Raw genomic sequence first — 27,053 nt, 5'->3', positions numbered from 1 at the left:
TTTTCGGGAAGAAGGAGCTTCCGGAAGCACCACCCCCCAGGGCCCTGCTTCTACATGGCGTTTTGGAGTCTGGAAGAACGGTCTTGTGGACTCCAAGTCACGTGATGTTATGCTAATGAGGCATGGGGAATTTGCACCCACCCGTCATTAGCATCTTTTGCTCCATGTGGAAGTGGCCTGTGTTGAAATAGCCAGAATGTTTTTGAAGTTTATTGCAGTGCCTTCTTTCTAGAACCGTACAAAAACTTGTTTTATTCCAAAATAGAACAGAACCTGAGATTCTAATACTGAAATGGCTTTGGTTTTTCTATCTTAAAAGTAGTAACTTGAGCAAACCATATTGCTGAGGGGAATAACTTAGAATTGGAACCTCTGATCTTTAGATCACTGGGTTGGTCTTGTCAGGGTGGTAATAAGCTAGAGTTAGCTGATCTACTGTGGAGTTGGTCAAAGCTGGCACAATATCATCATGAAAACTACTTCTGGATTTGGTACTCTCAAATTGTCTAGGCTGAGAGGCTAAGACTTTGAATCATGATAAAAAATAGAATGTCTTTTCTCCCCTTTAGAAATGTAGCGGACTAGGTGAAGGTTGAAGAACATCAGTGAAAATTTCAGAGGAAAGCTTACATAGTTACTGTTCATTCTGTATGTGTCCTTGGTAACGATAATATTTAAGTCTTAGGTTGCCATTTGGACTCCTTTCATGTGGAATTGTTACAGTAAACATATCTGGCAGTCCTAGGAGTGGGAGGTTGCTGGGTATTCAAATATTCTGGGTAATAGAGAGGTATACCTAGCAGTGCATAACACTAAAGAAAGACAAGATTAGATAGTAAGGAACAAATATGTATGTAGAGTACTTTTTAGTTTATTTGTATTTATTTTTACTGTAATTTACTTATGGAAAATGTAACTAAAATTTACTTATGGTTAAAATTCCAGTTATTTGAGATTTCTGGTTGATAGATGCTGGATGTGAAACAGTTTTCTCTTGATGCTGCTTTTTGTTTTTTTAAATGTGTAAATGTAATTTTGTTTCCTTTTGTCCAGTTAACATCTATAGAATAAATTAAATAACTGGATTGGGGGAATTTTTGGCTATTTTAAATGAAGTAACTTTCCATCTTAAATAGCTTTTACCTGCCAAAAAGTTTTGGGAACCTGATGATTCAGCAAAAGATGGACAAAAAGGGATATTCCTTGGTGATGAGTGGAGAGAGACTGCATGGGGAACTCCTCGTAAGTGATTGTAATATTTTTATTTAAAGCTCATTTGTGTTAACTAATTGTTATCTGAAAATCATAGTTTTATAAAACCGTACGCATGCATTAATTTTGAAATTTTCCCCTCATGTTACTTCTGAGAAATCTATACTGAAGAGATAACAATAGTATGTCAGTAACACTTAGTGTGTCAAAACTGATACACAAGATTTTTTTAAAAATATTTTTAGTTATAAATTTTACAAATAAAAATAATACTGACTTTTTATATAATTATAATGTTCTCGTTTTGCTTAATATGTTCCCCTTTATGAAGTGTTAACAACTTCTCAAATTGTACAGTACAGATTATTTATTTATCTGTCTATCTGTCTATTTTTAACAGACCATTCTATGTCCCAGCCCATTATGGTACAGAGAAAGCCTGGACAGGGTTTTCATGGAAACAGTGAAGTAAATGCTGTATTGTCTCCTCGATCAGAAAGTGGTGGCCTTGGAGTGAGCATGGTAGAATATGTTTTAAGTTCCTCTCCAGCAGATAAATTGGATTCTCGGTTTAGGAAAGGAGCTTTTGTAAGTAATCTAATGCTTTAAGCTTGCATAGTTACTTACAGCAGTGCTATGAATTCTTGTACATAGTTATACTTTTCTACTGCATTTTTCCATTTCTCTCCTTCTCTCCTTGCCTTCAGCTGAGTAATGGGTAGTTCTTACCCACTTTTTTTCCTTAGTTGGAAGGTCTTAACATGAAGGGGATAGGGGGAAGCGTTTGTGGAGTTCTTGGCCTTGAACAAGTATCTCAGGAAGAAAAAATTACATTTATTTACTTTTCTGCCTGGATATGAAGTGTTTGGTAAATACTGTGCAAATCACTGGTGAGCTGTAAAAGCTCTAGGGAACTATATTTCAAGAAACATACAAAATGGCCGTTGTACTAGAGCTTAATATTTGTGTTCTTTATGAACACTTCTTTGAGTTTTTTTTTTTTTTAACAGTATGTAGTGATCTAAATTGTGGTGTTACTGCTTTACCAGCACCGCTATAGTTAAGGTTGAGTTAACTTTTCTTTTATAAATCCTGACAATACCCTTTTATGTTTGAACAATTATTAATTGCATGTGGTTGAAACTTCATAAACAAGTTACCTACCAAATGCAATTTCACTTAAGCCAAAAGGTTTGTATTTTTTTACATGCACTATAGTGTAGAATTAGGTCATCTTATGGTGCTCCTTTTGTGTTCTGTTAAATATTCAGAATCAAACAGATTCTTTTTCCTCAGGGCACTAGAGATGCTGAAACAGATGGACCTGAGAAAGGAGATCAAAAAGGAAAGTCTTCTCCATTTGAGGAGGACAAAAACAGAGATCTTAAACAAGGAGATGATGAGGATGTTACTAAAATAAATGGCAGAGGTTTGCCAAATGGAATGGATGCGGATTGCAAAGATTTTAAGTAAGCGTTTAACTGTTTCTCAAGAAGACAAGCGTATCTCTTTAGGGATACTTGAAGTTCTGGTTTATGTGTCAAATTCAAACATTTCTTCAGCTGTAGATTGATTCTTCTATCTCACATCCTCCCCCTCCTGCTTTGCCATGTTACTTTATAATTTCATTAGCTCATGTGTCATTTTTCATGAGAAAAGTTCATCTTAACTAAATTTAGTAGTTCTTCAAATAAATTACTACCTGCAAAAGGCAGTGTGTAAGCTGTATTAAGGGGGACTTTAAGGTTAGTTCATGATTTATTAAATGGATAAAAATTAATTTTTCTGACTTTTTTTTTTCCTTAAACTACCTAACTTTCACATCTGGCTCATGTTTAGGGAGTTAGTCTGGCAGAATTTTAATGTTCCCTCTAATTTTTCTATGAAGCAGTGGATCCTCACACCATATAACTTGTTGAAAATCCAGTTCAGTTTCCCCACATGCCAAATGCTGACCAGTCTCTTGTATTCAAGTTTCTTTTGTTTTAAAAGAAGAGGAGACATGCTTAGAATTTGAACATTGATCCCACTCAATAATCCACTCAGCTATACCCACAAGCAGCCATCCTATTTTATATAATATATAATTAAACCATTAATCTGGTACTTGTGAGATACCAACTAACTTGGTATCTAAATACCTACATAATCAATCTTGATCATTAACATGAACGTTAATGGGACCATCAGGCTGCTACTCATAAGTCCCATTTCAGTTCCCATTGGAGAACAGGAAAGTACAAAACCCAGTTAAAGATTATCATAATCAAACTAAAAAAGGAATTGTATAAGAAATGGAAACTCGCACAAATTACAAAGGATGAATATAGGCAAACAACACGAGCATGCAGGAGCAAGATTAGAAAGGCTAAGGCACAAAATGAGCTCAAACTAGCTACAAGCGTAAAGGGAAACAAGAAGGCTTTTTACAAATACATTGGTAACAAGAGGAAGACCAAGGAGAGGGTAGGGCCATTGGTCAGTGACGAGGGAGAAACAGTAACAGGGAATTTGGAAATGGCAGAGATATTTAATGATTTCTTTGTTTCGATCTTCACTGAGAAATCTGAAGGAATGCCTGACACAGAGACTGCTAGTGGAAAAGGGGTAGGTTTAGAAGTTGAAATAAGAAAAGAACAAATTAAAATTTACTTAGAAAAATTAGATGTCTGCAAATTACCAGGGCCTGATGAAATGCATCCTAGAATCCTCAAGGAGCTGATAGAAGAGGTATTGGAGCTTTTAGCAATCATTTTTGGAAAATCGTGGGAGACGGGAGAGATTCCAGAAGACTGGAAAAGGGCAAATATAGTACCCATTTATAAAAAGGGGAACAAGAATAACCCGGGAAACTACAGGCCAGTCAGCTTAACTTGTGTGCCAGGAAAGATAATGGAGCAGGTCATTAAAGAAATCATCTGCAAGCAATTGGAAGGTGGTAAGGTGATAGGGAACAGCCAGCATGGTTTTGTTAAAAACAGATCATGTCAAACCAATTTAGTAGCTTTCTTTGGTAGAATAACGAACCTTGTGGATAAGGGAGAAGCAGTGGATGTTGTATACCTAGACTTCAGTAAAGCATTCGACACGGTCTCACATAATATACTTATCAGTAAACTACGCAAATACAACTTAGATGGGGCTACTATAAGGTGGGTGAACAACTGGCTGGATAACCGTACCCAGAGAGTATTTATTAATGGTTTTCAATCCTGCTGGAAAAGTGTAACTAGTGGGGTTCCACAGGGGTCTGTTTTAGGACCGGTTCTGTTCAATATCTTCATTAACAATTTAGATATTGACATAGAAAATACACTTATTAAGTTTGCAGATGATACCAAGCTGGGAGGGGTTGCAACTTCTTTGGAGGATAGGGTCATAATTCAAAAGGATCTGGATAAACTGGAGAAATGGGCTGAGGTAAACAGGATGAAGTTTAATAAGGACAAATGCAAAGTGCTCCACTTAGGAAGGAACAATCAGTGTCACACATACAGAATGGGAAAGGACTGCGTAGGAATGAGTACAGCAGAAAGGGATCTAGGGGTTATAGTGGACCACAAGCTAAATATGAGTCAACAGTGTGATGCTGTTGCAAAAAAAGCAAACGTGATTCTAGGATGCATTAACAGGTGTGTTGTGAACAAAACACGAGAAGTCATTCTCCTGCTCTACTCTGCACTGGTTAGGCCTCAGCTGGAGTATTGTGTCCAGTTCTGGGCACCGCAGTTCAGGAAGGATGTGGAGAAATTGGAGAGGGTCCAGAGGAGAGCAACGAGAATGATCAAAGGTCTAGAGAACATGACCTATGAAGAAAGGCTGAAAGAATTGGGCTTGTTTAGTTTGGAAAAGAGAATATTGAGGTGGGACATGATAGCAGTTTTCAGGTATCTGAAAGGGTGTCATAAGGCAGAGGGAGGGAACTTGTTCTTCCTTGCCTCCGAGGATAGAAGAAGAGGCAATGGACTTAAATTGCAGCAAGGGAGGTTCAGGTTGGACATTAGGAAAAAGTTCCTAACTGTCAGGGTGATCAAACACTGGAACGAATTTCCAAGGGAGGAGGTAGAACCTCCATCACTGGAGGTATTTAAGAAGAGGTTAGATAGATGGCTTTCAGGGATGGTCTTGAAAGTGCTTGGTCCTGCCATGAGGGCAGGGGGCTGGCCTCGATGGCCTCTCGAGGTCCCTTCCAGTCCTACTTTTCTATGATTCTATAATTAACTCTTAATATTCTTTCTTTTCTCGGTCTAAAACTAAACCTATATATTTAAATGTTTGTTTGTTTGATTTATTTTTTAAGTTTTGGAAGGTAGGGAAAAATATATTTACACTAGGGATAGGAATGGATCCTCCAGATTGATTTCATGTCTTTTGGATAATTTGGACAAATAACTCATCACCTATATTAAAAAGAAAATAACAAAAATCTTAATTCTATCAAAAGAGAAACCCTAAACACGTAGGCTTTGTCTACACTACAACGATCTTTCGAAAGAAATTCTTCAGACAGGACTTCTTTCGAAAAGGTATCCACACACAAAAAAGTGGATCAAAAGAGTGATTTGCTCTTTCAAGAGAGAGTGTTCACACAGCCCCTGCTCTTTCAAAAGAACGGTCCAGGGATCAAAACATCAGGTGCCATGAGGACTAGCTCTTTCAGAAAAAAAGGGTCAGAGGAGCATCTACACATGTCCTCTTTTGAAAGAGGGTGTTCTTCCTGAAACGGGAGTGGAAGAATGCTTTTGAATGGAGCACCTCATTCTTTTGATTTAATTTCAAAAGAATGCTGTTTGTGTGTAGATGCTTTCCTGGACATTTTGAAAAAGCCCCTTTTAAAAATAGTCTACTCTACCAAGTCTACACTAGCAAATTCTTTTGAAAAATATTGTGCATCTGAAAAGATGCATTCACTCTTTTGAGATGCGTGCTGCAGTAGCAAAAATGAAACATTTTTAAATTAACTTTAATAAATTGTCTACTGCACATAGAGAATTAATTAAGTCTGTTTTATTTTTCTTTAAATATCTAAAGTAATGACAATATTAAAACTAATTGCTTTCCAAAATATTTTTTTAGGAATGACCTGTTTTATTTGCATAAATGCAAAAAAGCATCCAAAACCAGTAAACCTCTCGAGAAATAATAGATAAGGCTATACAACTAAAGAGGCCAATTTGAAGCAGAGTTATGAATCACTGCAAATAGAGGTTTATAATTGAATTATTGACCCAACTTTAACTATAGCAACACAACAGCACCACCATAAGGAGCAAACCTATCCTAACTATATTTTTAAATGTTTTGTCCTGTTCTTCTTCCTGTATCTCATATTGTTTATATTAAAACAGTATTTTGAATTAACTTGTGGTATGGGTTTTCTTCCTATATAAGTGAAATAGCTATTGAAATAACCAGTGCATGAAGCTTTGGGATTTTATCTGGTTTCTAGCTTTGTTGACACAGTTGTCACCGGCAAAGAAAAAGTAGTGGTTTTCAATGCATAATCTATGTGTGGAGCCAGGCTGGGTTACTTACAGACAAAAGTTCAATGGATTCCTTAATAAGTATTAAAGTCTGCCATGATATTGTTTTGACACCATCAAAGCACTAGATTGTCTACGTGCTCTGGATTGAATCCATTTGTTAAAAAGAAAAGTATTATGGTATTTTTTAGTTTTCTCCCACCAGAAGATGGACTTCTGATTTTTATTTTTTTTTTTAAATTTTTGATACGGGAAAGTTCAGAGTTATTTGTCTGCCGATTTTTCTGGAGGCACCCATGTAGTTATTATTGTGGGAGAGATTTAAATTTTTGATTGCTGCAGAGATCAGAGAGGTAGGGCTGATGCAACATTTCCCATTTGGGAAGTGGAGTGTGGTACCGACCAATCTTTGACATCATACTATGTCTTTTCAGCGTACAGTTAGTACAATATATGCCAGTTTGCTGTAAATTTACAACCCATCTTGACAGGAACTAACTCGCCATCTAGACTAGCTCTTACAGGCGATCTGTAGTTCATGTCATTTCAGTTATGTCAGCTTGGAGGTATTTTTCAGTGGACTTCATAATGCAAGTAAACTGCTAAAGCTAAGGATGTACTTTTTTCCTAAGGTCACCTTTCTATGACTGTTAAACTGCTTACAGTGGATCTTCTCTATCTTAATCATATTTGTAAACCTTTTCAAGTTTGAAGATTCTTCCTCAGCAGTTTGTAATATGGTTGGCCATAGCTGATTTATTTATCAAGGCTGTAAGAGGCTGTCTCTTAATTTCCTCTGTGCAGTCGTACTCCTGGAAGCCGACAAGCCTCCCCGACTGAAGTAGCTGAGCGCCTGGGTCCTAACCCTAACTCCACAGAAGGATTAGGTCCACTTCCCAATCCTACAGCCCACAAACCTCTGGTCGAAGACTTTTCAAACCCAGAAACTCAGAATCTGGATGCCATGGAACAAGTTGGTCTTGATTCTTTACAGTTTGACTATCCTGGCAATCAGGTACAAATGGACTCTTCAGGAGCTACTGTAGGACTTTTTGACTACAGTTCTCAGCAGCAGGTTAGTGCTGTGTGTGTAAAACTTGTGGGAACGTGGTTAAAATGTTCTATGGCTTGAAGATGTCGCAGATTTTTTTGTTCCTGATAATTAACTATTTTAAGCATAAAATTTCTGGTGTATTTCACCTTATTAAACTCCTGTGCTTGAGAGAAACTAGGATAGGAACAAATAAATGTACTTAAAATTCCAAGTATTTTGTACACAGTTTATAAACCTCTTCTGATACAGGTTAGAAGTCTTTTTTACATGTAAATTCTAAACTTGAAGCATATCTCACATCTTTAAACTGAAAAATGTTTGCTATGTCATAGCTTTTCCAGAGGACTAATGCGCTAACTGTCCAGCAGTTAACAGCAGCCCAGCAACAACAGTACGCATTGGCTGCAGCTCAGCAGCCACACATAGGTGAGATTTTTATCATTCATAAATACTTTAGATGTCAGTGTCAAAGAACTGACAAGTATTGTTTTGCTACACTGCTTTCAGGTTACTAAACAAATCTAATTCAAGCTTGTTGGCTTATGATTTTGTAGCTAGTTAATGAAGGATAGATAGTATGTTCATTGTTCCTACCCTATATAAATGGGTGTAAAATTTCATTTTCAGTTTTTTGTTTCCTCCACATAAGTATTTGCCTACTGTACTTTTGTCTTCCGATGACTGCCTGAAACTTGTTTTTACTTCTGCAGAACTGTATACATTGAAAATATGGATGAGATTAAAAATGGGAAATACACTTACTTTATGGCATTAAAATAAGGCAACTCCATTTGTAAAATGGGATGATGCTTGATACGCCTCTTCTTGAGGTTGAATTGAGATTTGTAATAGCTCATTGAGAGCCTTCAGTAAAAGGCACTGTAAAATGCAAAACAGCTTTTATTGTTCTGAATAGCATAATTGCATCATGAATTGCTGTTTATTGCAGAAGTGCCGTAGTAGTTTTCTAGTTGAATTAGTGTTGAATTTGGTAATTAAAGCAGAGCTGAAATCTTTGTTTTAAGTCTTCAGTGTTTGAATTTAATCTGCGCATTTCTTAGGAATCCTGTGGTTCTTTGGACTCTAATACTTCAGAAAATTAAGCAGAAAATAAGATTGTCTACAGTTTGACAGAAGTTATTTCGCTAGCGGCTTGTGTACACTACCACCCTCCTTCGAAGGAAGGATGGTAGAGTGTTGGGAGTTTACTAATGAAGTGCTGCGCTGCATACGCAGCACTTCATTAAGCAAATTCTCTCTCTCTCCCCTCCTCCCTCCAGCAGCTTCAAAGTTCTAAATTTCAAAGTACCTGCTCATGTCCCTTTACTCCTCAAAGTTGCCCCAGCACATCGAAGTACCGGTGGGTGAGCCGCAGCTAGATGCGAATAGAAGGAAGGTGGTAATGTAGACAACCCCTAAGTCTTGTTTATAAGGAGATCTGTGCTGAAGCATTTCCTGGTTCAATGAAACCCTTGGTGCATTGATATGTTACCAAGAAAGCATTCTTCTCCCTTGTCTGTGGCTCTCACGAGACAGGGTAGCAACAGTAACTAAAGAGAAGTTGAGTATCTCTGTGGAGGCATCAAAACACAAAAGAGCTACTCAGAGGCTACTGCTTCAGTGAACTGAGGCAGCCCAGCAAAGGAGCCTCTCAAGTTGTGAATACTTTGAAGGGACAGTTGACTCCAACCCCTGTACATACCCCACTTTCATCCTACTTTGCCAGCTTGCTCCTGAGGTCTGGACGTTTACATGCAGTGGACATTGGGGAACAGGGAAAGATATGGGAAGTGGAAGCCTAAACGAGACTCGTGTGTGTTTACCCAGCCACTCAACTAGAATGAGAGTCTTTCTTCTGTTCAAAAATAACAAGCAATCCTGTGGCACCTTAGAGATTAACAAATTTATTAGGTCATGAGCAGTGTAGGACCCTGAGCATCTTCAGCTCCAAGTCTCTCAGTCTTTTCTTTCAGTATAGTTATATGTATTATAGTTATATGTATTATCATAGTGCCTAGGAGCCCAAGTCATGTCTGGAGTTTCAGAGCAGGGATCTCAAATTCACAGCCATGGCCATCTATAACCCAAGTGGTTCTGCAATCTGGCCAGTGCATGGGTGTGTCAGCCTATGTATGGTCCCTGCAGCCCTTGGGGGATCTGTCCATACGCTTCCTGCAAGCCCAGCTCCTGCACAGCATCCACTCCACCTCTTTCTGCCCCTGCTCAGTTCTTTCTCTCCACCACTTCCCTAAAACCCTCTCCCCTGAGGCATGTGACCTTGAAGACCACCAGGAGGGAGCTCTGCCATAGGATGACAGTAGGGGTCGTGGCCTCAGACCACCACATTCACCGCAGCAGTGGGAGCTGGCAGAAGCTATACAGCACAGCATCCTCTGCTCGCTGCACTTAATCGCCATGGTGGGAAGTGGAATGCACCAGTCCCTGCGGAGTGACTGGTCTGGCCTGGGAGTTAATGACAGAGCATGGGTCTAGGGGAGGCTGCCCCAAACCAACCTATGGACAGAACAGCTCTGCACATACTTCCCCTGGCCATAGGGATGTGCCAGCAATGGTGCAGAGCAAGCAGCTGGAAGGGGTTCTGTGGGGAGGGTTTAAATTTCCCCGGGGTGGCAGGCAGGGCTAGTGGCAGGAGTTGGGGAAGAGTGTACGGGTTGTCAATAGCGCCTGGAGACATGGATTTTTGGGAAGAAGGGACCTCTGGAAAGAGGACTTCCTTCCGGAAGCCCCCCTGGGGCCACGCTTCTACACAGCGTTATGGAGTCCAGAAGAGTGGTCTTCTGGACTCCAAATTGTGATATTATGCTAATGAGGAATGGGGAATTTGCATCTGGGCCTCATTAGCATCTTTCGCTCTGTGTATTAGCATGCCACTTCTGAAGGAAGTGGCCTGTGTAGAAACGGCCACTGTGTTTAAGAGCCTTTATTGAGGGATGTGGTCAAAGACTTTCTGAAAGTGCAAGTGCACTATACTAGGTCAAAGTTATCTATATATTTGTTGACTCTTTCAAAGATTTATAAAGGGAATAGATTTATGAAGGGAAATCATGCCTCCCCAAAGCCTTCCTCAACAAAATGTGTTAATCTTTGTGTCTGATAATTCTGTTCTTTACTTTAGTTTCAATCTGTTTGGTTGGTACTGAAATTAGGCTTATCAGCCTGTAATTGACAAGATTGCCTCTGGAGTGATTTTTAAAGGGTGAAAAAATAAATCAGTGTCCTATTAGCTATCTTCCCATCATCTGATACAGCAGTTTATTTAAATGGTAAGTTACATGCTGTAGTTAGTAGTTCTTCAATTGATGTCATCTAGTCTATTACCGATAAATTAATCGGTCTGTTCCAAAATCTCTTCTGTTGATACCTCACTCTGGGAACAAGGTAGGTGAGGTAAACCTCTCTTACTGGGCCAAGTTCTGTTCGTGAGAGAGATCAGCTTTCTAGCCACCTAGTGCACTTCTTCAGGTCTGTTCTCAAAAGATAATTCTTAATGCTTAAATTCATTATTCAAAAATCATGGTGTCTAGCAAAATAATTTTAAGTTCCCAGTCTTGTCCTTTGAAAGCAGATGTGAAGAAGAGCTCTGTGTGACTTGAAAGGTTGTCACTTTTGCCAGCAAAAGTTGTCCCTGTCACCTTTTGTCTCTTTAACACATTGGTGTCCAATGGGAATTGAAAGATCACCACACTTGTGGTTGTGATCTTTCTGTATTTGTCACAGGCCCCCCGCCACCTACCCCCAGAGGCAGGTGTCTTCCCCCCCACCATTGTAAATGCTGGTGACTTGCTGGAGCCGCTGCCTGAGCTGGTGGGGCCAGAGGAGTGGCTGGGACTGCCACAGCGGCTGGGCCCACTGTTGGGGCCAGCACAGTTTGGGGCCGTGGGAGCTGCTGGGGCCAGCAGAGCTGCTTGGGGCGGCCTGAGTGGTGTAGGGCCACTGGGGGCGGGGCACATATATGAGCAGGCAGCACTCGCATGTGGCTCTGGGAGCCTCATTTAAGGGCTCCAAGAGCTGCATGCACCTTCAAAGACAATTGCCACAACCTGGTGTCCCATTGGCCACATGTGGTGAGCGGCAACCATATTGGACGCCGCAGTTTTAACACCTTGTGACTGATACAGCTATACATATACATTGCATACCTCTGTCTGGGGCAGTTCATCACCTAAAAAAAACAGCTCATGTGGGGATTTTTCTCATCCTCTGCAATGAAGATGGGTGCAAAGAATTCATTTAGCTTCTCTGCAATGGTCTTGTCTTTGAGGTGCTTTAGCACTTTGATCATCCAGTGTCCCCACTGATTGTTTGGCAGGCTGCCTGCTTCTGATGTACTTAAAGGCAGTGTTGCTGCTAGTTTCACTTGACAACCTTATTTGGGCTGCCTAATTATATTTGGCTTGACAGAGTGTATGCTCCATTTATTTTTCTCATTAAAATTTGACAGTTTTTAAAGGGAGGTCTTTTTGTCCCTAAGCACTTTTTCCTGTGTTTTTTAGCAGTGATTAGTGTTTTGTTCCTTGTTTTTGGTTTTTATTTGGGGTATGCATTTAGTTGAGCAGTTGTGTGGTATTTTCCAAAAAAAAATTCCATGCGTTTCACTCTTGACTACCTTCCTCATTTTTTGTAATTCCCTTATATGAAGCTAATTGCTACTGTGGTGGATTTCTTTGGTATTTTTTTCCCCAAAACAATGTTAAATTTAATCACATTATGTGTGTTAATATTAAGTAGTTCAGCTATGTTCACTTCTTGGACCAGATTCTATGTACAATTTAGGACCAAATTAAAAATTGCCTCTCCCTTTGTGGATTCTGGGACTAGCTGCTTGAAGAAACAATCAGTAATACTGCCTAGAAATTTTTCTTCCACATGATGTTGTGCAGTGACATGGTTAGTTGACATCCCCCCATTATTATTTGGTTTTGTGCTTTGTTTTGTTTTTTAAAGTCTCTCTAATCTCCCTGAGCATTTCATAGTTTCTGTCGTCATCTTGGTTGGTTGGTTGGTAGTGTGTGTTTAGTGCTGTATTCTTTCTATAGCATGACATTTCTGTTCACAGATACTCTGTGGTGTTTGATTCATTTAAGATTTGTACTGTATTTGGCTATACTTTCTTTTATGTATGTGCCACTCCCTCACTAGCATAACCTCCTGTTCTGTATTTTGTATGCTTGCTTACTGAATCCCATTGATTATCATTCACCAAGTTTCTGTGATGCTTATTATAACAGTATGTTTATTTAACAGCAGACACTCAAGTTCACCCATCTTAGTATTTAGACTTCTTTGTATATGGATATAAGCACTAATTCAGTCAATATTTTGTTGACTGCCTCATGAGACATAAGTGGAGTTAAGCAGAGGCTTTTGTGCTGAGAAAAAACTTAATGATTTCTCCTCTACTTTTGTCTTCACTTCTAAACATATAGAAGGGTACATTCAGTACTTGTATCACATTAAAACAGCGGGGTTAGAGAACCACAGGAGAGTGGTAGGTGGGAGGTATATAAGCCCAGGTTGATCAATGTGTTATTCCCTGTGGATTTGGAAAAGGTTACTTGGTAATTTGGAGCACGTGAAACCAACTAATTGCCCACTCGAGCTAATAAAAACCTGCTTCACTCAGACAGGTGAAAGAGAGCTAGCTGACTGTAGTTTGGAGTCACACTGTTGTTGATTAGTGTACCAAGAAGGGCAGAGACTTACTCAGCACAGAGGACCAAGAGAAACCCTACCCAGGGAAATGGAGGATAAAAAACCTGTGAAGCTGATGAGCTTGAGTTCAGATTAAGGAACGTTCCTCGGTCCCTTCCCCATTCCCTTTCCTCTCCCCCTCCAGGCCGCTTGAAGAGCCTGAGTAGGTACAGGATTGGGGCTGTGACTTATCACAAGAAAAAGTGTGGGGCAGTGGCTGTTTACTACATGATAAACTTAACTTGTGATCACATTGATTTAAATATGTGATGTTTGTTGGCTGCTCGCTGAAATTGAATCTTTGTTTATTAATATAGCAGGTGTATTCTCAGCAGGCTTGGCTCCGGCTGCTTTTGTGCCAAACCCGTACATTATCAGTGCTGCTCCTCCAGGTACCGACCCATACACTGCAGCAGGGTTAGCTGCAGCTGCAACACTAGCAGGTAAAAAACTTTCTCGATTTTTATTATAATTTACTGTTTTCTGTTTACTAAAATTCGTTTATAAATTGTTATTGAGAAAATGATTGATTTGTAGATAAATCAGTATTTGTAGCGTAAGATGGTTTTCTGTGATTGAGGGCATAATCCACTCAAATTGCATTTTTTCTGAATATTTTGTACACTGCTGTTGAAAATAATATCTGACTGCTCTGTGCAGAATATTACTTTTAATTAATATTTTATCTGAAAATTTTGTTTAAGTATTGTTATTTTGTATTTATTTAAAAATGAGAACCTGAAACCCCAGTTCTGTTGTCTTTCCAAGAAGATTCAACAGGTCATTCATAGAGCTGAGGTTTGAAAATCATGTCTTTTGAATCTCTGCCTAGAGCTTTAGAAGCATATGTGTTTGTTCCTTGTGCCTGAGCCTTTCATAGAGCAATGGGGCGGGGTGGGGGGGAGGGAATACAGGTTACGCCTCTGAAAATGGACACTAACTGGTCTGGCAGGACCCACAGATGGTCCCAGACCAGAGAACCCCAGAGCCTGAAGTCGGGAGAGCCAATGCAAGCCAGGGTAACAGACTTGGGAGCCCAGCTGGGGGAAGCACATGTCTGTGGCCATAGTCCTGCAGTAAATGGAGCCTTAGTTACCCAGCAGTGTGCCAGACCTGAAGCCCCATAGTGGCCCCCAGGAGTGTGGAGCGTGAACCCCCCTCTCCTCCTGGTAGTCACAGCAGCCCATGGCAAGCGGGGCTGTGGCCAGGGCCCCCATGGCAGTGGGCAGGGAGCCTCAGCAGGAGTCCCTGTGCTAGCAGACCCACATTTAGGGGCGGCTCAGTGAGCCAGCGGCAGCTGGGCTTAGGGGCCCATGGCAGGGATCTCCCTCTTTCCCCTGGTCTGGCAAATTTTTCTTGTTCGGCTAGGGTTAGATCCTGACAGTCAGGGAGGTGCAATCTTAACTTGAAATAGGAAGTGTGATTCTAAAACCCCCAATATTGCAGAACACTGAGGGCAAGTGTAGTATTTGTAACTGTTTCAGATATTTTTGCAGAGTGATTTCAGGTTTTACGTTTTATTGTCTCCCAGTAATGGTGTGATGGAAAGGAACGTAAAAGATGCACACAGTACTTAAGAACTGTGGCAGTTGATGAGCAAAGGGACGGGAAACGAATAGAGCCTTTCATTGCTGTGTGGGTTTTTGTTTGTTTTGAGGAGTATTTTAAATGCAAGTAGGCTGGAAATTATCTGCCCTGGGTGAGTCTCAAAGGAAAATTGGGTGGCTGTATTTGCAGAAAAGAAGAGGCATACAGAATGAGGAAGCAGGGAATCAGTAGCGTTAAGAAAAAAGATTTAAATAATTGCTGCAGGAAGCTCTTTGGCTCAGGCAAGAGAGGCTGGATGTATCATGTGCAGTACTGAAGTGATTTTTTTAACAAGTGTGATAAAACTGATTGGAGTATACTTTTACATTTACTTTGAGTACTGAATGTGTGTGTTTCTAACAGAATGAGAGCCTACCAAAAGGGTAGTTATTGTTATGGTTTGTATCCTCTTTTACGTCCCACTCCCAGAAGTTGACCACCATCTAAGCACTTGTTTGGATTATAGCTTGGATTAGTTTGGATTTATTCACCTGTTTTAGAGCTCATTTTAGAACAATTGATTACACTTTTATTAAAATATCTGTTAATCATTTTTAACTTCTTATAAGTTTTTTATAGACGTGACTTGAATATAAAGTGTGTTCAGAAAGTAATTACAGCGCACCCGCATCAAGAGGTAGATGTAAACTACCTCCTGGTAAAGCAGTTGATCAATTTTGAATTGTTATGGGAGTTATATATAGGACACTACCAGATTCACAGCCATACATCATGAGCCATGAAATCTGGTGTCCTCTCATGAATTTTAACCTTTTATATGCTTTTACTCTATACTATGTAGATTTCATGGGGGGAGACCAGCATTTCTCAAATAGGTATCCTGACCCAAAATGGAGTTGCAGGGGAATCACAAGGTTATTATAGGAGGGTCACAATATTGTCACCCCTGCCCAGTTCTGAAGGCAGCACCTCATGAGCAACAGTGCAGAAGTAAGGATATCAATACCGGATGCATGTTGCTCTTACTTCTGTACTGCTGCTTTCAAAGCAGTGTGGCCAAAGAGTGGCAGCTGCTGACTAAGAGCGCAGGTCTCCAGGCAGCAGCACAGAAGTAAGTGTAGCAGTGCAATGCCATCCTTACTTCTGTGCTGCTGCTTGCAACAGTTCCACCTTCGGACCTGGATTTCTGTCCAGCTGTCCAGCTCTGAAGGCAATATTGCCAGCAGCTGTGCAGAGGTAAGATTAGCAATACCTCAGCTACCGTATAAGAACCTTGCAACCCTTTTGGGTCAGGACCCCTACATTACAACACCATGAAATCTCAGCTTTAAATAGCAGAAACAGTGAAATTTACCATTTAAACAATCCTGTGGCTGTGAAATTGACCAAAATGGACTGAATTTGGTAGGTAACAGGTTTATATGCTTAAAACTTAAATTCAGGATTGGCTGTCTAATGGAACAGCTGCATACAAAGCAGAGACAGTGGTGTGATATTTTTCATATACACAGCAGCACTCTAACAGTTAACACTGCTATTTATTCTAAGGACATCCACCTTTCCTGTGGTGTTCTATTAATATTTCAAACAGAAAAGGGGGTTAAAATGAAGCTCATCAGTTTAATAAAAAACGAGAAGTTCCGTGGCACCTTGTAGACTGACAGATTTTTTGGAGCATATGCTTTCTGATGGAGTGAGTCTTTGCCCGTGAAAGCTTATGCTTCAAAAATCTGTTAATCTTTAAGGTGCTACAAGACTTCTTTTTGTTTTTGCAGATACAGACTAATGTGGCTACCACCCTCTGATACCACTTTAATCAAATGGCTCTTTTGAAATCAATACGTCTGGTTTCACTAACATTCAGCCTCCTTTAGGAGCTCTTGACAATTGCAATGCAAGTTTTCTTTGTAAAAATTAAAGTTGATTTATGTCAGGGATAATAGTGTCTTCTGTGTGCTGTTCATTCAGCATATAGTGCAGCAGAGTCAAAATCCCAATGAGGGCTTTTGTAGAATCTGTTGCTATGTGAATGATCATTTTGATGAACAGTAAATTACAGAAGAATGTTTTTGTTAGGTCCGGCAGTGGTGCCTCCTCAGTATTATGGAGTTCCATGGGGGGTATATCCAGCCAATTTATTTCAGCAGCAAGCTGCAGCTGCAAACACCACAGCCAATCAACAGGCAGCACCGCAGGCACAAGGGCAGCAACAGGTACAGTACATTCTTCAGTCAGAGAAACGGTATACTTTTTAAGACTTGTTTGTATGATACTTCAAAATACCAGTTTTAAAACGTAATTCAGCTGGAATTGTAAACACTAATTTCATGTCACTCTTCAGACTTTCTTTTGTGCTTGTCAGCTGTCTATGTATCAAAAGTTTTGGTTAGCATTTGAATTGTTCTCACTTCTTAAATTCATTAACATTATCAATATATCAGCATCTTCTTAGTTTCAGCTAGTGCATATTTAATCTTTTCTTTTCTCTTATATATCTACTGTTACAATCCTGATAGAAATGACTACATTACAATTTGTTCCCTTCATCTGGGTTGCTAAAAGTTCCTGGAAATGAGTTGCAGTGCTCAGGCCTAGTCTTCACAAAAATTAGGTTAACCCAGCTATATGTCTAAGGGGTGTGAAAAATCCATACCCTGAGTTGCATAATTCAGTCAGTCTAACCCAGGGCTAGGTTAAAGGTACTGCCTGTAAGAAAGGTAGATTACTGACCCAAAAGGAAAAACTGTCCACTTTGCACAGGTAGTATCTTCACTGCAGCACTACAGTGGCATGTCAGCTGTGCTGCTGTAGTGTTTCAGGCATAGCTAAGCCCTTTGTAAGTAGCACTTTGTGAATAATCAGAAACATTCCTACAAAATTTTAAATGATTTTCATAGTCAACAGCAAGAAAAAAATTAGGTTAGACAGCCACATCCTCTTGAAGCTTTTTTCTTATAATGCTGCAGCACGATGCAGTTGTGCTTTAATAGCTCTTAATTTTCCTCCTACTGGAAAATATTTTATTTTTATTTTTCTCCGCTACTATTATCATATGCATTGCTCTATAACGGAAAGATATATTTCTTAAAGACAAAAAATAAATCTTACATGGGGTATGTATTGAATAATGAAAAGTATTGTTTCCTCAAAACAACAAAACATTCAATGTCATTCTTATCTCAATATATAATTTTCCAGGAATGTCCTTTCTTAAAATTCTGAAGTTGCCCCCTCACCCGATAAGCTTTCCTCCCATTCAAAGCAATTGTTTGACACCAGTTGTCTCGGATGAGCAATCTAGATAGCTGAACATTGTTTCTTCCTGGCAGATGTTTCACTCCTACTTGTTGAATAAATATCTGTTTCCCAAGTAGTGAGTCCCTACAAGGTTTATGTGGGTTACCAGCACTTTTCAGACACCTTAAGCACCTCTCAGCCCCCCAGTAGAATGTCTGCCATAAATGCTCTACTTCTGTACTCTCTTTTCGGCTGGCCTGGGGCAGCAGTGCACGGAACAGGTCCTAGGCATGAGTAGCAGCATGGAGGAAATTGTCAGAGCAAACTGAATAGTCAGCAGCCTACAGGAGACTGGCTGACTGGTGCTACAGGGAAGGTTGAAGAATGAGAGTAGAAAGGGCCGGGCTGGGGTGGGGGAAGAGAGGTAGTTGAGCAGGAAGCTGGGGGATTTGTCTGGGGAGGGGAGAGAGGAATTAAGATGTTGAAGAGTAGTAAGAGTAAGAGGTCCACATTCCTGTATGACAGCTCATAGAATGCAGTAAGTATTATAATAGATACATGTTTGTGTATGTGTTCCAGAAACAAACGAGTGTTGGGTTTCCAAAAAAGCCAAAATGTGGTCGATGTGTTGTCTTATTAAAATATTTGGGAACGACTAATTTAACCTGTAAAGAACTTGTGTGAGATACTTTTGTAGGAACGCACAGACATAAGATGCTAGCTAAACTTCATTTTTCTTTCCAAAATTTTCATCTAGAACATGTACTGTTTTGTCAAATAGGTGATTAAAATATAAAGTTTATTTGTCATAACTGGGTAGAGGAGTTAAAAACCTGAAACAAAGTCTCGCTCGCTTATCTACTTCCATAAGATTTGATGATAAAGGCTGTGCTTGGATATATTTTGGCAGGGGATAGGTTAGGTAAGTATATTGCATAAATTTTCAAAGATTAGGATGTGAATTCTTTTCAATTATGAAATGTTAATGAAGAAAAAGTTTTCAATTGGGGAAGGAAAGGGTATAGAATAATAACTGTATATATTTTAATGTGTGTGTCAGGTAAGGATCAGATTTTAGTTATTAAACTATCAGGATTCACAGATGTTTCTAGATGCAGTTTTAGGAGCATTTTTATTTTATTTATTTATTTATTTATTTTACAATTTTATTTTCCTCTAGAATCATTACCATTTCTAAAATAACCTGTCTCTGTTTTGCAAAATAGTAGAAGACCCCAAAGAATCCTTGAACCTAGCCCTCTTGTACTACAGTACTTTCACAGACGTAGTCTATACCTTTTACACTTCATGTATTTATGCACTTGAAATCATGAAGATGAGGCATTCTGAAAATTAAATTCAAAGCTAAATGTGACTGAAAACACAAACCAGCTGTCCTACACCTTTTATAGCATATAATTGATTTTTGTACTCACATTTTAAGAAAATAGTATATATTGGTCTTTTGTAGGTTCTGCGTGCTGGAGCAAGTCAGCGCCCTCTTACTCCCAATCATGGTCAGCAAGGGCAACAGGCAGAGTCACTTGCAGCAGCTGCGGCCGCAAATCCAGCTTTGGCTTTTGGTCAGGGTCTTGCTACAGGCATGCCAGGTATCTCATTGATGGATTAAGAAAATTAAAAATCAGTTTGAGTTAAAATACTGGTTTTGTTAGAAGTAAAGTTAACTATTTCTTTAAATCCTATTATATTTGTAAAAGGCTATTTGGCACTCGTCTCTGTACAACTTTGCTTGTTTAGTTGGGTGAAATCTCGGCACAAGGTTTTTCAAATATTAGAGGTTTTCTTGCAACTTGTTTTTAGCTGTTTATATCCATTTAAAATATCTGTCTTTACATTTAATGTATTTAGTTTTGGGTAACTTCAGAACATCTCACAAATGGATAATGCCCCACAGATATGCAGTTCCAAAATAATTTTATTAGCTATCAACAGTCAATTGTTACTGCAGCTAAAGCCAAAATAATTTATTTATTGTAGAATAAATTTCATGCTTTTCCCATATCACTTTTAACAGCACTGAAATGGGGAATTTAAAATGGTAGAAGAAAAAAGTAAACTGCTTTATTATTACCTCTATAAAGGATGATGAGTTTCAAATGTCTACACGTTTTGGTACGTAGGCTTACAAAAGAAATAAAACAAAGCTGCACATTCTGAAATTTTCAGTCTCCCAGAGTTTTAAACTCTCCTCAGTAAAGTAGCATATGCTTAATAGCTTTTATTTAGAGAAAATGTTTATCCTAGTGTACTTCCATTTGTACGTGATAAAAGGCACAGTGCGTGTCATTGAACAGTGTCGGAACTGTTGCTAAACTGCATGAGCCGGACAACTTGACCATTCTCCTTGCCCTCATATCAGTACAAATGTGTTTGAGTGGGTCTTTTTTAACTTCTCAGTTTAATTATAGAGGGTGCTATCATCTAGCTTCAGTTGATGGAAGTAGTAAGCAAAGAAAGAAGACATGCAGTAGTAGTGTATCATTATTGGGTGGTGCAGTCCAATATTGCTGGAGGCTGCAGGACTAGAAGGCCTCTTTCCACTCAGACCATCATATATTTTTAATTCCAGCTGAGAAACAAGTTGGCTTTTCAGTTTCTCCTGGCCAGATAGCTCCATAACTTTAATTTGTTTTGTTTTCATGTAGTGGCGGCTACATTTCAGCTTCTAGCTGCCTTCTCCAGAAGTGAGGAATCACTAGAGCAGTGAGTCTGTACCTTTTGTGTTCTCCAAGACAATGACTCTCAGGCTCCTTTTGCATTTCACAACAGCAAGCGATGATACCCTGCAAGCATCAAGCCATGTTAGAAGTGCTATAAGTAGCTTTTCAGGGCCTCAGCAGATAACCTATGCCCTTCTATCACAAGCCACTGTCCTGTGCTCTGCCAGGAAATGGGACATGAGAGTTTAGGTTATACCTGGTTACAACAAGCCTTTGCCAGGACATGGGTGCTGAGAGGGAGAGGCATGTGAAGTCTTGACACCTGCTGGAAGCTGCTGCTCCAGTGTGGGAGGCTCAACTGGGTGCATATGAATTTCCACAGAGAACTCTTCACAGCCTGCTCAGTTGTGAGGCTTGCAAACTCCAGTGCCCTTGGGTTCCAGAAGGAAAATCATTCTTTTCCTAATATAGCTGGTCATGTTGTTAAGTGAAATAAAAATCAGGGTTTAAACCTTTTCTTTCTTGCCTTTCTGTGCTGAGGGAGTCTTTTGCTGGGCTCTTCTGGCAAAGTTACATTCATAGTGCTGTGGAGCAGACTAACCAGTGCCACCATCCTCCCCCGTGCTGCAGCATATCACGCAATGAAGCTCTATTTTGCAAGCACTAGTGGAATGGAAATTGCACCTCTCTGGTTTTCAGAGAGTAGGCTCTTCACTCTACCAGGGCATGGGGCACAGGCAGGAAGGTGTGTCTTTTCCCTGCTCTCTAGACTTGCTACACATCAGGCAGTTTGTGGCCAAAACAGAGATAACGGGGTTCCATTCCTCATGCAGTTGCACCATCATGAACCTGGATTCTTCCCTCATTGTCAGACATCACTTTGGGCACAAACAAGGCTTCACCATTGCTGTCTGTGCTGAGCTACTCTTTAGATGTCCTCTGTCATCATAAGTCCCATCAGCTTTCCTCTATGCAGTCTGGTGTACACTAGGAAGCAGTGTTCCCTCTCAGCTGTGCAGTTGTCCAAGAGTCAGTCAGGTGCTGCACACTTGATTTAGCAGAGCCATAGACATCTGGCAACAAGTTCAGGTGCCCTTCCTCTTCTCCGCTCTGCAGCCATGTTGCTCCTGCCCCCCATCTTGGAGCCCCTAACCAGCTACTCCTGGGACCATCTTCAAGTGCTCTGGAATGGTGTTTGAAGCATAAAGGGTCATAGGAATCTTCAGCACATCTGTCAAGTAAATACCTTGTGACATAAGTTACGTCAGTGCCATATGAACTCCTGTTCTTACTTTCCGGTGACAATATAAACAAGAAGCTGGCAGTATTAAATGCAAAGAAAACTTGTTTGTGTGACCGTCTGAACAAGAAGTAGGACTAAGTGAACTTACAATGCTGAAGTATTGCATTGTTTTTGAATGCAGTTATTGTTCATACATAATTTTACATTTGTAAGATCTACTTTCAGGCTAGAGACCTTTTTAAGTCCATTTTAAAAAATTTTTCAAGAAAACAAGTCCTGTGGCACCTTATAGACTAACAGATATTTTGGAGCATAAGCTTTTGTGGTCAAAGACCCTCTTCATCAGATGCATGATTGGGGGGGGGGGTTTCCTGGGGGGTATTTGAAGAGTGGGGTCCCAGTAAAAGGGAGGGCCAGAGCTGACAAGTTCTATTCAGCAAGGTGGAAATGGCCCATTATCAGTAGTATGTATCAAAAAGGAAAAAACAACTCGGATCATACAGGCCCATTGTCAGAGTCTAATGGGAAGATATTAACACCCAGGGCTGAGAAGCTGCTTTTGTAAGGGGCAGTATATAAAGCATTAATGGAGGTATTGAATAGAACCGGTCCCAAAATAGATCCCTGCAGAGACCCACTTGTTATGGACTTCCAGCATGACTGCGAACCATTAATATCTACTCTTGTAGAATGATTATCCAGCCATGAGTATGCACCTACCTTATAGTGGCCCCATCTAAGTTGTGTTTGCTTAGTTTATTAATAAAAAAAGATCATGCAAGACCGTATCAAATGCCTTACTGAAGTCTAGATATGACACATCCACCACTTCTCCCTTTTCCACAAGACTTGTTACCCTGTCAAAAAAAGCTATCAGATTGGTCTGGCATGATTTGTTCTTTACAAATCCATGCTGGCTATTACCTATCAATTTATTTCTTTTCAGATATTTGCAGATGAATTCCTTAATTATTTGCTCCATTATCTTTTGTGGCACAGAAATTAAACTGACTGGTCTGTAGTTTCCTGGATTGTTCTTCTTTCCCTTTTTGTGGATGGGGACTATATTTGCCCTTTTCCAGTCTTCTGGAATCTCTTCTGACTTCCAGGACTTTTGAAACGTGATAGCTAAACGCTCAGAAACCACCTCTATCAGTTCCTTAAGTGTTCTAAATGCATTTCGTCAGGCCCCGGTGACTTGCAGCCATCTAATTTTTCTAAGTAATTTTTAACTTGTTCTTTTTGTATTTTATCCTCTAAACCTACCCTCTTCCTTCTAAGCATTCACCATGTTAGGTATTTCTGCATCTGCCTTCTTGGTGAAGACTAAAAGAAGTCATTAAGCACCTCTGCCATTTCCAAGTTTCCTGATATTGTTTTTCTCTCCTCACTGAGTAGCGGGTCTACCCTATCCTTGGTCTTCCTCTTGCTTGTAATATATTGATAGAATGACTTCTTGTTACCCTTTGTCTTTAGCTAGTTTAAGCTTGTTTTGTGTCTTGACCTTTCTAATCTTCTCCCTGCATACATGTATTGTTTGCTTATATTCATTTTTTTTAATTTCTCTTAATTTCTACTTTTTATAGGACTCCTTTTTGATTTTGAGATCCTGCAAGATCTCCTGGCTAAGCCAAGGTGTTTTTAACCATACTTTCTGTCTTCCCTATGCAGCGGTATAGCTTGCTTTTGGTCCCTTAATACTATTCCCCTGAAAAACTGCCAACTCTCTTCAGCTTTTTCCCTTAGTCCTGCTTCCCATGGGACCTTACCTACTAGCTCTCTGAGTATACCAAAATTTGGTTTCCTGAAAATCAATTTTCACTATAAATAGCAAGGTAGACTACTATCCAGCACATCCACTGTGTTGTCTGACAGGTGGCCAGTATCAACTTCTTCAGACGAAGGTGCAAGAAACCACATATTGAGCCATTATGGTAATCACAGGGGAAGTTTCCTTTTGTTTCCGCTTAAAGGCTGGTTTATGACAGAAGGAAGACTGTTTGTTTACATTACTTCCAAAATTAGGGATTATCTAATGTCAAAATTTCTCAGTGGCAATGAAAAAATAATGTCCTGAACAGAGAAGAATCTGTCACCTTCCAAAAATGTTCACATAATGATACAGAAGGAGAAAAAGCATTGAGGTCATCCTCCAATCCTCTACTGACAGAGAAGGCACTTTAGGCTTAATAGAGAGCGAAGGACCCTTCTATAACACTTTCAGCCAGGATTCTCTATTAGCTGTGTTGAGAGACTTTGATATCCAAGCAAAACTAAAGCAAGAAACTTTACATATTCCTCTGGTCAGTCACATTTCCAGGTGTGAGGGGAAAGAAATCTCTCTTAGGGCAGAAACTATCTTTTTGTTAGTGCAGGTTGAACCTCTCTAATCCAGCACCCTCGGTACCTGACCAGTGCCGGATGAGAGAATTTGCCAGACTACAGCAGGTCAATATTGTCTAGCACATGACCAACAGTCCCACTGTTTACTGGGCTCTTAGAAGATGTTTGGAGGTAAATTACAGTTAAATAACCTTACAGAACACTGAGACCTAGGACTGGTGGCTGGAAACAAAGTTTTACGGTGCTACAGGAAACTTGGTAACACTCATAAGTGGTTGTCTGGCCAACTAAAATCCTGCTGGATTATGGAAGTTGCCATTAGAGAGAGTTCCAGATTGGAGGTTCGGCCTGTACAATACTATGCAGAATGGAGCCCTGCCTCTAAATGCTACAAATTATTGTAATCCCAGAGTTCTAATGATCTCAACCTAGACTAGATTTCAAGGCCAGAAGAGACCTCTATTTTCACCTTGTCTAGTTGTACAGATTCTCCAAAATAATTCCTAGAGTTTGTCTCTTAAATTAACATTGGTTTGTGATTAAAAGTCTTCTGTCATAGAGAATCCACCATGACCCTTGGTACATTGTTGTAGTGGCTCATCACTTTTACCATTAAGAATTTCTACCTTGTTTCCAGTATGAATGTGTAAATTCAGCTTCCAGCCTTGGATCATATTCTTCCATCTTACTGCAGTATTGAAGAGCAGTGTTCCCTGTAAGCTGTGCACTTGTGTGGCTGTTCAGGAAAGAGTCCAGTGCCTCTCAGCTGGTTAGTGAAGTGCCCCCAGCTGAACTTGTATTTTTCCTGTTAGTGCATAACTAAATTTATTCCACACGTGGATGAAAAAGATTAGAGAAAACATGGTTGAAGAGGCCATTTTTAAATAGTTGTTCCCAGTGTAAGTACTTCTAGACTGTAATCACATCACTCCTTAATCTTTGTTTAAACTAAATAGATTGAGCTCCTTGAATCTGTCTTTTATAAGTCAGGTTTTATAATCATTTAATCTTGTTTGTCAACATCTTGAATCGTGGACACCAGAACTAGACGCAGTATTCCAGGCACGGGTGGGACAGTGCCACATACACACAAGTAGAGTACCCTCTCTACTCCTACTTGAAATTCTCCTTTTACTAACATGACCCAGTGACTAAAAGTTGAACCTAGATATGTTCAAATGGAAATAAGGCTGTCTGAGCAATCTAAAGATACTTTTTAAGCATGAGAAGTACTCTTGGGAGTTGTACCTTATTCATCTCCTTCCATCCAAAATGCCAACACCTTAGAGCCTCAGAGATGTAGCCAGACAAGATGGTAAAATCCTACACCATTTGACATACTAGCGTGCCTTTGTACCTGGGACCATTTTTGAGTCCCATCTAAGAAGGGTTTGCAAAGTTCCATTGATCTCCAGACAGACAGGCAAATACTATTGGGTTCATACCCATATAATTCCTTAAATTACAAAGCTTTTGTGGGTAACTTGCATTTTCTGCCTATTATTCTCCTTTAATAATAAAAAAAAAACGCTCTTGTGTACTCACATGCATTTGTTATTCACAGTTCATTACTTCCCATTAATCATGGATTGACGAGCGAAGTCATGCAACAGAATGAGAAATTTCATACCTGATGATGATTTTTATTTCTGTTAGCATCTTCTCACCTCATTCATTCCACCCTGGTAATCTGGTAAACATACAGAATATCATTTAGAACAAATTGATTTTTTTTCTAAAGGGAAAGTTAGAAGTTTTATTTATCCCTAAGGTAATTACGTATTAAGTAGTTGTCTTGATAGCAATCATTGCTGCAGTGTTTCTTTAGCTTTGGAAGGAATCTGGTATCCTGGGGTCTTAGTCATGGAACTGGAACTGCCTCCTAATTCTGTTAATTCACTACTGAGTGGTAAATGAGGAGGTGGATTAAATTTAATCTACAGACAGTTTTTGTATCTGATTTTCTTTTAGACAGCCTAAAATGTTAAACCCTGTGGGCCAGGTTTTCAGAGTTAGTCATGCATGATGACATCCCACCTGTGGATACTTTCAGTGCATGCAGTCTCCAATATCTGCAGCTATGTGACTGTGCATCAACACACTTATCTGATTTGTGATACCCTGTGTGGTTTTTTTGCTCATGAATGAGGTACACATATTAGCATACATTTAATTTGTGAAAACTGGCCTGATAACTTCTTTTTAAAAGTAGCAACAACTAGATGCATTTTGGTCTCTTTAATGGGATCTGCTCTAATTTTACTGAATAACACTCAGTTCAAGCTAAAATGGATTTTCCAAGGAGGGAAATGAGATTTTACAAAGGGATATTTTAGATCCTGATTTGAGTTTCTAACCTCTTACAACTTTATTTCACAGACAGTATTAGAATACACAAATGAATAATAAATATCATGTAATACAGACTTTTTTAAGACAGATGTTTTATTGAGTTTTGTATTCAAAACACATTTCATGTTTAACTAAACGAACGAGTTTATGAAATGTAATGTGATTACATATGGCTTCCAGTTATATTT

General features: G+C 39.6%; 1 protein-coding gene and 1 long non-coding RNA gene across 12 annotated transcripts in view; one reads left to right on the top strand and one right to left on the bottom strand.

Annotated features, from left to right (window-relative positions):
* PUM2 (pumilio RNA binding family member 2) overlaps window positions 1–27,053 on the top strand; it is a 124,865-nt gene that overhangs the window by 49,833 nt on the left and 47,979 nt on the right. For all 7 annotated transcript variants that reach the window (XM_074991322.1, XM_074991321.1, XM_074991320.1 and 4 more), the window contains 8 exons: window positions 1,137–1,242; window positions 1,613–1,800; window positions 2,509–2,681; window positions 7,500–7,770; window positions 8,082–8,175; window positions 13,779–13,904; window positions 17,086–17,222; window positions 19,718–19,856. In XM_074991322.1, the coding sequence (XP_074847423.1) occupies window positions 1,137–1,242; window positions 1,613–1,800; window positions 2,509–2,681; window positions 7,500–7,770; window positions 8,082–8,175; window positions 13,779–13,904; window positions 17,086–17,222; window positions 19,718–19,856 (1,234 nt within the window). The remainder of the gene's footprint in view (window positions 1–1,136; window positions 1,243–1,612; window positions 1,801–2,508; window positions 2,682–7,499; window positions 7,771–8,081; window positions 8,176–13,778; window positions 13,905–17,085; window positions 17,223–19,717; window positions 19,857–27,053) is intronic.
* The window catches only part of LOC142011586 (uncharacterized), a 48,469-nt gene that overhangs the window by 10,511 nt on the left and 10,905 nt on the right, over window positions 1–27,053 (bottom strand). The window contains exons 2-5 of one of the 5 annotated variants that reach the window (XR_012645141.1): window positions 26,144–26,203; window positions 25,140–25,332; window positions 20,983–21,050; window positions 19,683–19,860 (exon numbers count right to left, since the gene is read on the bottom strand). This is a non-coding gene — a long non-coding RNA (uncharacterized LOC142011586). Of the gene's footprint in view, window positions 1–19,682; window positions 19,861–20,338; window positions 20,389–20,982; window positions 21,051–25,139; window positions 25,333–26,143; window positions 26,204–27,053 lie in introns of all 5 variants that reach the window. The other 4 variants (XR_012645140.1, XR_012645142.1, XR_012645137.1 and 1 more) reach the window with 4 other exon arrangements.

Source organism: Carettochelys insculpta, chromosome 3 (genome assembly GCF_033958435.1).
Source record: "Carettochelys insculpta isolate YL-2023 chromosome 3, ASM3395843v1, whole genome shotgun sequence".
NCBI lineage: Eukaryota > Metazoa > Chordata > Testudines > Carettochelyidae > Carettochelys > Carettochelys insculpta.
The sequence above is the reverse complement of the archived record's forward strand: the minus strand, read 5'-3'. Positions and strand labels throughout refer to the sequence as shown.